General features: G+C 28.1%; 1 protein-coding gene across 24 annotated transcripts in view; it reads right to left on the bottom strand.

Annotated features, from left to right (window-relative positions):
- Window positions 1–12,120, bottom strand: part of Camkii (Calcium/calmodulin-dependent protein kinase II) — a 100,970-nt gene that overhangs the window by 72,433 nt on the left and 16,417 nt on the right. For all 24 annotated transcript variants that reach the window (XM_072900411.1, XM_072900412.1, XM_072900414.1 and 21 more), the window contains exon 2: window positions 7,789–7,883. In XM_072900411.1, coding sequence (XP_072756512.1) covers window positions 7,789–7,883 — 95 coding nt within the window. The remainder of the gene's footprint in view (window positions 1–7,788; window positions 7,884–12,120) is intronic.

Genomic DNA, 12,120 nt, shown 5'->3' with positions numbered 1-12,120 from the left:
TCTAACAGTGTCTTCAAGGTTGAGTGAAATAATGTTGCATATAGCAGCGATATATGCACATGCTGCAAATCAATTATATGCGGATTAATTGAAACACTTACGAAACGTTATCGCTATCGAAACTTTATTTTCCTACCGATTTTTTCTTCCAGACTATTCGCGCGCAGCAAAAGTAATTTCAATTATATTCTATATAAATAGAATCGTCGCATGCACAAATATACGCATTATAGACATACACACCCACACACACGTACGCACGCACGCACGCACGCACGCACGCACGCACGCACGCATGAACGCATGAACGCAGGCTTACGCAACTCTGTTTACAATTATTTCTTCAATTTGTTCATTTCTATCTCGAACTTTTTCGAAAGTTATTAATAATGGTTTAAAGTACGTGCGTGCGTATCAAACTACCGCGTTTTACATTAAAAAATCAGGTTAAATAACAAAAACTTAGGTAACGCGATTTTTTTGAATAATTCTGCAAGTTATATATCGTGTAGTCAAGTTATACATACATCATTTACAAGGACCTATTTTCACAATTGCATTTATTGACAACATTGTCAACTTTCATCCATGATAAGATGTAAAAGATCCCGATTAAATAAACAAGAACAAATCAATTTTCTTTCGCGTATTTATTTATGACTTGATATTTTTCCTGACAATGAGTAGTGGCAGTCTGTTAATTAATAGAATCGTGTCTGGATAAGAGTTCTTACATTTTTATTCACTTAATATTTGTAATTATAACGCGCGATCTATAAAAATATATATCTATAAAAAAAAAGAAGTTATACGATATATATATATATATATATATATATATATATATATATCTCGTGTAACTTCTTTATATATATATATCGAAAGCTCACGCTCGATAGACTCGTTTATCTCGCAGGACGATACACGCAAATATGTTTTTGTAGCGAGCACCGTGGTGTTTATATTCACGCTCTCCCCACCACCAGCGAGTATCTGTAGTAGAGGGACTTCGGTATGTTTTCGATCTTGAAGGAAATATTTGTAATACGTATCCTTTTGCGTCGAGTAACTTCAAGGACTGGCTGAGGATACACAACATTCCGACGTTCATTCGGTTGCCGAAAGTGAGTAATGAAGGATGGGAGCTTTCCAGCAAGACACAGTGTGATACAGTGTCCACTAGTGTGTGAGAGAATACATCATATATATATATATATATATATATATATATATATATATATATATATATGTATAACGTGCACGCACGCGTACACGCACGTGTATATGGTATGTACTCGTGCTGTTCAAGCGGATCATCCCCAATAGATTACGCAGCAAACAGGTTTATTAGAAAAAAGTATTTTCTTATTTTTATCTCACATAGAGTGTTCTCTGCAGCATATCCTCAAGTATACATGTGTATATGCATTATTTAGAAGAATTATGCATACAATATGTAAATTTCTTTTATATCTGCTTTTAGCACTTTAGATGTTATTTAATTGTAATGTTTGAAAATATGAGCAATTTATTATCAAATATACACATTATATAATTATAGATAAATAATAAATGATAATTACTATTATAGATAGATAATAAATGATTATTACTACACACATATATATATATATATATATATATATATATATATATATATATATATAATTACTGTAAATTTTATTACTGTAAATCTTATTCACCTTAGATTTCGTAAAAAAACTCGATTACTTAAAAAACTTAATAGGATATTACATAATGATTGAATCTCATTGTATGATGGAATATCTTGAAAGGATCGGATTTCGGCAAAAATAACACTTGGCAAATCAATTTCGCTTATCCGACAAACGCGTTTCATAAGGGTTCTATTCTTCTAAGGGAAAGAAGAATACCAGGACATGTCCTTCGAATGTTCGCATAAGCGCCTTATCGTCGGAAGGTTGATCTTTTCCGTCGCAAAGTCGATCCTTGGGAAGCGTTCATCCGATGTTACACGCTTCTCATCCGATGAAGCACGAATGTCACGGAAGCGTCAGTAATAAAAATTGCCGTCGCGCTTGTTAATGCAAGATCCCGATATGGCCGTGCTATATTATGGTTATGGAGAAAGCGCGAAGCCATCCTTGATTAGTCATGCGTGATAAAACTATCGGAGTAATAATATATTATTTTCTCGACAGTAATAAAGGTATATCCCATTTTATTTTTGTTACGCTTTTCTTCGTAGACATATATTTTCGTTTGTTCGTTTCGATTCAAAATACGTTCACAAAAATCATATTTTTTACATGAATTCTTATGCTAACTTTTTGATGAAAAAATAAAAATTTTGAGAAAATTAAAAATAAACATTATAGCACGATATGATATGAAATGATATTTGTAGAAGTGAGTAATTTTAATAATAAAGATTGTAATAATTTTACAAATTAAATCGTAATTTCTTATTCAAAGTTTATTAATCATTATCTTTCTTGTTAGTTGAGTATATTTTTGATCAGCATTTTTTCTGTTTATTTAATCGCCAAAGCGTCAATTTGTATAAACAAATTAAGCACCTACTGTGCACTGTGAGAATAAAACGTTGCGCAAAAATAAATAAATAAAAAAAAACGAAAAAACAACCTTGCGTGCGCGCGCACACACACGCACGCACACGCACGCTGACACACATTCAGGATTACATTTAAATAATTTAAATAATAATAAAGATTGAATGCATACCATAACATGCGATAAAAAAAAAAAAAAAAAAAAAAAGGAATAAAAGTGTCATCTCTCAATAGAGTACAAGAATCAAAACTATGCTGGGTCCGTTCATAAATGTCTCTCAAAAATGTCAAGCAAATATCTCTCGTAACTGGTTAAAGTTACAAGAAAGTTTTATAACAGAAATTTGCACAGCTTTGATCTATTACAAAATATATGTGAAATAATTTTTTTACTCGTGATTTTTCCGAGATATGAAGGTCATTTTCATTTTATTTAATGGAACCACAAATTTTTTTTATATAAATCGTAATCGATTTCTCGTAATAATCTGCGTAAAAGGTGAAATGATGGTAAAAAATTCAATAGTTTACAAGATATTTCAAAGTTTAATTTAATATAATTTTTAAATTATAAAGTATCTCATAATTAGTTTTTTCGATTATCTTGCTATCTTTAAGACAATATCATATTTGTTCTTTAAGATTTTACATTCATTGATTCCTCTCATTAATCTGTGCATAAAAATATTGAGGCCAGATAATTCGAAAAGAAATATTTTACGAGATATGTCACAGTTTATTTAAAATTATGTTATTTAAAAATATGGAAATATCTTCTAAATTTTAGCCATCATACTCTTTTAATTTTTTATGTAGAATATTGCGAGGAATCAATTTATATAAAAAATTAGAGTAATTACGATGATTCTATTAAAAAAAAAAAAAAAAAAAAATGAAGATGACCTGCATAACTTGAAAAGCTTACGAGTAAAGAAGTTTTACAACTATAACATGTTACCAAGATGTTAAATTGTCATTACCAAATTGTTATTTCTTGAAAAAAAAATAATATAATAAGATCAGATGTAAATAAACATAATTGTTCAGATCTTTTCACAACTAATTATGTTTATTTACATCTCCTCAATTATATCATTTTTTTCTCAAGATTACTCTTATTTGTCATTTATTATTAAATAGTTGCATAATTTTATTAAATAAATATAATAAATATGACTCCTAAAAATAACAAATCAATGACTTACTTTCAAACAAAACTAAATTTTTAACGAAATTTTCTTGTATATACGTTCTATTTAATTTTGTTGAAAAGTGATTTAGAGACTTCTTTATTATTTATGGTAATTGTTTGTCAAAAGACATTGTAATAATTCAAATTTCAAAAATCAAATAAAAAATATATATATATTTTAATACTAGAAAAATAAATTTTAGTTTTCTTCAATTTATGTTTATGTCAATTATGTTTATTTTATGTTGTATTATGTATACATATTATGTTTATTTTATGTTTATTATTTTTTTAATTTTATATTTTTATTCATATTATTTAATTATTAAAAAGATGTTTACTAATAATTAACAATGAGAGAGAAAGAGAGAGAGAGAGAGAGAGAGAGAGAGAGAGAGAGAGAGAGAGAGAGAGAGAGAGAAGAGAAAGAGAGAGAGAGATTCTTTAGATAAACAGCTATTAGATATATTGTTAATTGTATAAATTGTAAATATAAGTATAAAATGTGTAAAAATCTATAGATAATATTAATTTTTTAGATAAATTGCATATTTATTCAGTTTGCTTTTATTCTTACAATTAGATTATTTTAATCTTTAGATTATACAATTAGATAAGTAATTATCTTGATAAATAAATGCTCTATTTATTTTGTCAATACGTAATATCAATAATTTCTCTTCCAATATAAGCTAAGTAATTGTATAATAAAATTGTGTTTCTTTATTAACCTTTAAATTAACTTTTTCTCAATAAAAATTGCACTAAATTCATTAATGTGCGTACGTGCGTGTGTGTGTAGTTGCGTTTTTTTAATTTCTGAAGTGTACACTGAGCACTGTTATATGAAATTGACACTAATTTGATTAACTGTAATAAGGTTTTCTTATAAATATAAAACGATTCAAAGTTTAATAAGCTAAAACACCTTAATTATTAATGTTAATTAAGTGTAAATAATTTTTGTTGAAGAAAAATTGAATTCAAATTCTGTAAACAATTTAAAATTGACAAACAATACATACATAACTTTTAAGTACTACATGTTACTTATGTTGCTTTATTTGATTGTTTTATTTCATGCAGTTCAAGTGTGAAATCGAGTAGCTTCGACAGTACTTTTAAGAGTATGGATAGTAACACTATTTTAGCAATAATATATACAAAGTATGATAAATACAAATTAGTTAAAGGTCTACAGATCTCGACAGACTCTAGTTTCTATAAAATATTTCATAAAATTGATTAATTTATTTATATTTCAGTCATGCATAAAAATTCAGAGAAAAATTTTTACCAACTTAATTGTAAATTTCAATATTCAATGTTTATTAATTATAACTTTTTTGTGGCTTTTACTGGCATTTTGCAAGTGTAAATTAATCTGAAAGTTATATCGAGGATTATAAATAACTGCCCGAAAAAGAAGTTCATGTATAATCAAGTATAAATATAAGTATAAATATAATATGTGTGTGTGTGTGTGTGTGTGTGTGTGTGTGTGTGTGTGTGTGTGTGTGTGTGTGTGTGTGTGTGTGTGCGTGTGTGCGTGCGTGTGCGTGCGCGCGCGCGTGTGTGTGTGTGGGTGTGTGTGTAAAATTATATATAAAATATTATATGTCCATATATGTTTTTTTTCCTTTATACAATCTCTGTCCGTATGTATAAAAAAATAATAATAATTATTATTTTTCAATTATGTTTCTTATTATTTTGACTTATTAATTTTCTTCGTGTAGAGAGAGATTTTATACAAGAGAAAGAAAATATACATGGACATGTTTTATATATAATTACATTTATTTGTATTTAATGTCTGTGCATGTATGCGTGTGTATAAGACAATGCGTACACACACGTGCGCGCACATGTGTGTGTGTGCGTGTGTGCGTGTGTGCGTGCGTGCGTGTACGCGCGCGCTTGCATACGTATACACACAATATCAGCAACATTTATTTCCGTTCCTTCCTTGTATTCAATTTATAACTATTTTCTGCGAATATAATGCGATGAGATAAATTTATCTTCAACTACGCTGAGGCGAAATGAGAGAAATGTTGAGGAATTTTTCAAAATTTTTGAGAAAAATTATTAATGAATTAATATAATTAATAAATTAATATAATTAATTCTTAGAAAAATGAAAGATATAGTGGAATCTTGAGATAGAGAATAGAGTAATGTATAAGTATGTATAAGATTTTGGTCTATTGCAAAAGACAATACAGTGCAGTGGAAGGATAAAAGAGGAATCTTCATGTTTCAGTTATCTTCAGTTTATTTTTTTCTTCCACTTGCACATTTCTCGTCCTTGTCTATCTTGCTCTCCTTTTCTATTTTATTCTTTTTGCCCTTTCGGTTATGAACCGTTCACTTGTGTGATTCAATTCAGATTACGACCTTGCTCCAGTGACCTTTTGACCTAATAGAAGTCGCAGCGTCTGCAATATGGCGTACGCGCAACAAATAAATCGTGTGTCGGGGATAGAGGAGAAGTGTAAATAAGTGAACCCCAAGCCAATCGTTAAGAATAGAGAAAATTCTTCGATTTTCTCCTAATTGGAGCTCCATTCATTATGATTTCCCGTTATTCTCCGTTCCAAGCAAGCGTAGTTGTGTGTGACATATACATATAGGGCCGAGTCAGAAGGACAAGCAAAAAAAAAAAAATATATATATATATATATATATAATTTTTAACTGCGCAATTGTCGGTTTAATGACAACATAATGTATGCAGTAAAAATTTTTCTTTTTGTACGTTTTTATTACAATATTTTTACGTTTTTAAAATTTCACAGCTGCGTGTGAGCACGCATCGCACCACCTGTTAGAACCGTCCCTGGATATACAGGGTGTCTGTCCACAAATACCCGAGCAAATATCTTGCAACTCGCGCAACTCATTGAAGTCACAAGAAAGTTTAATAACAGAAATTTGCACGACTTTACGTCTACTATAAAGTGCAGGTAGAAATCTTTTAAAAAACAATTCCTAGAAAAATAATAAAGAGAACCCTAAATCAATTTCAAAAGAAAATTAAACGAAATGTATGTACCCAACAAAATTTCGTTAAAAGTTTAGTTTTATTTGGAATTGATTCTTAGATGTGTTATTTCTGAAAGTAACATTTATTAAAGGATATTTATGTAATAAAATTATGAATATTTATTTAATATGATAAAGAACATTTATTTAATAAACTAAAGGATATTTATTTAATAAATTATTGACAATTTGATAATAAATAAAATAATAGCTTGATAACAGTAATCAACAGTTCTAAGAAAACTGGTATAATATGGTCAGATGTAAATAACATAAGTAGTTGTAAAAAGAGTCGATAAATAATTATGTTTTTTACATCTGATCATATTATATTATTTTTATTATATTATTTCTCGGGGATGTAACAATTTGATAACAATGAATATATATTTCTTGATAACATGTTGTAGTTATAAAACTACAATTTATTCAATAAGCGGAAAATTACAACTATAATAATTGCGTGTAGGTTGCATGTAACCGTACACGTTACGTGTTACACTTCGTTATGTTATGATAATAATGTATAATAGTTGCTATACATATCTGTATTTGTGTCGAGTAGTTTGCGTGTCACACACAAACTACAAATCCTGAAATTGCATATCCCAAGATTTACGATCCCATACATTTAAAGAGTATTACGAAATATTATGCATAATTATGCGCAAATCATTAAACATGTGTTATCTCAAAGTATTTATGTAACTATTTATATTTTATTAACTCGATACGTATCAATGCTGCGAATTTTAGAATAATTTTTTATATTATAGACATAGACCATCGACATTTGAAGAAACTAACAATTAATGTAATTAATAAAGCAAAATGAAGAAAATTGTTAAAATGCTTATTGCATAACTTATTGTCAAAATGATTCTTATTGAATATATTAAATAATGCCAAATTGAAATCACTACAATACAATATTCGAATATTAGATCCGTTTTAAGTTTCAATTGATATTCTTGGCACTTAATTATCACTTACCTCTGTTCGAAAGCTTTTTAGTGTTTATGATTTTTGCAGCAAACTCATGACCGGTGCTTTTTTGCACGCATCGTCGAACCACGGAGAAGGCACCTCTGAAACAAACATAAAGATGTACATTCATTATTGTGTTGCAACATTGTTAATTGTTATTTTAAAGAATAATGCAATATGCATAACGATGCTCAGAGAGCATCACTCATCGAAAGTGAAATGTATATAACGCAAACGAGTTATTTCCTTGCATTATTTATTGCAGTAAAACTGCTACAAATTGTGAAATGTTTAAATATAGAGAAAGTCCAATAATTTCGATGCAATTACTACACTTAGTTGCACGCAATTACTACTAATTAGTTTATTACAAAATATCTAAGCTACATTTGATAAAATGTATTTGTCGAAAGAAATGATTGCTAATTAATTTTTTAAACTCTTTGCGGAGAAAGAGTGATAAAAATTTTTTTGAATTTAAAAATGTTTTTGTTAGAGTTTCGAATATTATAGAAATATAATAAATGAACAACAATTTCCATTATAACTTGTTAAATTGAAAATTAAAGCAAACAATTTGCATAAGCTTTAACGATATCAATCAAAAAGAAATATATGATAAAAAATCAAAAATTATAGAGTCAAACAACAGGTGTAAAGGTGACCGAGTATCGAGTATATGTTCGAAATTTAAAAAAAAATAATTGAAACGTTACTAACAATGTTAATATCATGTCGGTCGCAAGTTAAAGTAAATAAAGATCGAAAAGGCATAAAATTACAGATGTAAATAAGTAGCGGCAAAACAACTATCTTAAAGTCACGCAAAAAGGAAAGATATATATTTTAAGCAAAGAACAACGCGAGAGTGAACGTAGCGTTTACAGCTTGCGACCGCTACTTGATATTTTTTATGCTTGATGATTAATTAATTTTTTGTTCTTTGTTTAAAATATACATCTTTCCTCTTTGCGTGACTCTAAGATAGATGTTTTCTTGCTACTTATTTACATACATCTTTAATTTTATTTTTTTACCTTTATTTGACTCTCGACCGATATAATATTGACATTGTTGGGTTAGATTTTTTTCTTAATTTTGAATATATACTCATTCACCCTTATATAGTATCTGCTCTTTGGCTCTAATTTTTGGCCTGTGATCATATATATATTTTATTGTTAAATTAAATTCAATTATAAATGTCAATTATTATCAATTATATTTATACTTATACTGAAACATACTTAACATTTAATAGCGTTAAACTTTTACTGAGTGAAATTGCATTGCCAACTTACATATCGAATGCTTAATAGGCTTAGTCAATAGTTTGAACCTCAATTAAGAGAAGTGTTTTTATTTTTGCTGTACGTGCTCTATAAAAGTAGATTACAGATAAAATATATACAGATTTTTCTAATTTAGAAATATTTATTTATTTTCCTGTTATCGCGTCATCGCCGTTTCTTTGGAAACTCTCTATTCTTTTCTGTTACATATATGTATACATGTTCCTTTTTATTCTTTTCTGTCGAACACGATTAAATTCTCTACGGTTAAAAGCTTTTGAAAAAAGATTGCACTAACAGTGCTCGCAGTGTAAAGTTTCTCAATGAAGAGTTAGGACATTGGAATTTTTTATTGGCTCTTTGCTCTACTATATGTAACAAAGAATTTGTTCAAAAATCTATCCATCGAAATAGAATAGCGTTTGATTGATCAATCAAGAGAAAGCTCCTTATTGGCTCCTTGCTCTGCTTTACTTCGGCGCCGAGTAGATTTTTGAAAACGCAATTTATTGTTAAATATACACATATATATATGTGTGTGTGTGTGTGTGTGTGTGTGTGTGTGTGTGTGTGTGTGTGTGTAGCGTTTTTGTGTGAGTTTGGAAAAGTAAATTATTAATAATAATAATATATTTATATCTCAGAATAATACATAAGAATAATTTATATCTCATAATTGATTACAAATAATTGAATAAAAAAAAATATGCATACAGCGGAACATCAACGAAAAATATACTTTTTTTCAGATATCTATATAATATACTATATATAATAATGTATAAAAAAATTAAGGTTGAAGAAAAAATTAAGAATAAACCTTGTTTTATTCTATTTATATAATAAATTGACATTATAACTCTCTTTGGATCGATTTGGTGAAGACAAATTTAAAAAAAAATATAAATAAAAAATAGCAATTTAACTCGTTTTACTATTTTAAAATCAAATAAGTTATTGAATTCATTGTTATTTTTTACACAACATATGAATATTATAACATTTTATGCAATACAAAAACTATATATTACATTTTACAATTACATTTAATATTAATAAAAAAGTGTCATTTTAAATTTTTTTAATAGAATTTTTAAAATTTTGCAAATAGTTTAACTTTTCATTTTTATTATATGTTATTTACACGAGGTGTGTTGTTTTGTGTCGACGTGTATAGTGTGTGTGTGTGCAATAATAGAAAATGGTGACTGCTTGCGATACTTTTGTTCCATAGTATTCAGCTACACCATCCTTATCGTTCTCGTTGTTTGCGGTGGTAGAAAAAAATAAAGTCACGGCAAAAACATAAAGTTTACAGCCTTTGTGCCGTTTTCTCTGATGTAAAGAAGATACATCTAAAAATATAATTTTTCAACGAGAAACAAAGAAACTCGCCGCAATTGGTCATCATTTTAATTTTAATAATTTAAAAAATTTGAGAAATTACAAGTAAAAATTTTTTAAAAGTAAAAATCAACTCTTATTGCTAGATATTTCTCTCTTTCTCTCTAAATCCAAACTTAAAAAAACTAAAACGATTTATTGAAACTACATATTAATTTCAAAAGACAATGAAAAAATCATTTTTTGTAGAAAAATAATTTTTTTTGTATAATTATCTATTTCTTACACAATTTAAATGTTTCGATATTAAAATACAAGATATTTTTTTTTAATGCTTTTGCTTCAAGCATTCTGAGAGAATAAGAATTATAAATTTAATCTTGTAACTACGAGATAAGTAATATTTTTTATTAAATTAAAACATCTTCAGGCGTACATCGATAGAAGATCGTTTCTGCTCGATATAATCCGACGATATTCCGATTGCTCGGAACATTTTATAGACTATCTTTGACATCCGACGCGTTGAATTTCTAAGCTGATTGACAACCATCGAGATGACGATATTCTGTCAATCTGATAAAAGCATCGTAAAATTCAGTGACAAACAAAAATGCATTTTTTTTCAATTGTCAGTGATTCGAAATCTCTTTCGTCGTTCAAATTCTTTTCCGACATACCTTCTTTACAATATTTTGATTATACAAATTATACGAGTTTAAAGTTTAAAGTGAGATAATATTATAATTTTGAGATAAATTAGAGCAATATAAAAACTTTTTTAATAATATGTAAAATCGATAATCACACGTAGCCTTTCTTCGTATAATTTTTCTTTATTACTATATCTTTATTAATATTTATAAAATTTTATTAATTATCAATGTTTTATTTTTCCAAGATTCTCCATAAACTTTTTATTATATAATATTTATTTTATTATTATTTAAAAACATAAATATAATAGCGCGCTAATATCAAAGGGAATATCTCTATAAAAAAAAAGTGTATATATAACACGAGAGCAAGATATATATCGATATTTGACATTGTTTGAGTATCCTTCCTAAACGTTTGTTTTTTCGAACATTTTTTCCGTCTAGGAGTAGCTGGAAAATAAAAAAAATGATAACAGAGAGCGTTTTCCAGCAAGCGACACAGACGACACACAGTGTATCATTCTGTCTTTGTTGTGCATAGGAGTTGAAAAAAATACAAAATGATATAATAATAATTGTGTTACACTTGTTGGAAAGCTTTACAAAGATGGAAAAATATAGGTAAGAAACTCATTATTGATAAAAGGATCGAACGTCGACGACAAGATTGGTTGGCTGGTTTAGGCAACAAGTGACAACGGCTTTAACCGGTCGATACATTGGGATACATGGCGGAATGCGATACATTACAGCTGTGATATATTCAACCGTACATTTATCCACTTACACTCACAGACACATCTAACATAAACAAGCCGCCGACGTCGACTCGTTACGTTTTTTTTACATGCAATTTCAAATCGGTAATTCTTTCTCGGATATATTTATCAATATAAATCTATTCGTATTATAATTTGCAGAATAATAACAGGAAAGGGAAGAAAATATCTGACGAGGCCAATGGCCTATGAGAAGAAAACACACGAGATCTTTCAAGGGTTCAATGTTTTTTCTGTTTCGTTTAGACTGAGCTGTCGATGAAG

The sequence above is a fragment of the Anoplolepis gracilipes genome, chromosome 10, assembly GCF_047496725.1.
Source record: "Anoplolepis gracilipes chromosome 10, ASM4749672v1, whole genome shotgun sequence".
Taxonomy (NCBI): Eukaryota; Metazoa; Arthropoda; class Insecta; order Hymenoptera; family Formicidae; genus Anoplolepis; species Anoplolepis gracilipes.
Note: the sequence above shows the minus strand (reverse complement) of the source record. Positions and strands in the feature narration are given on the sequence as shown.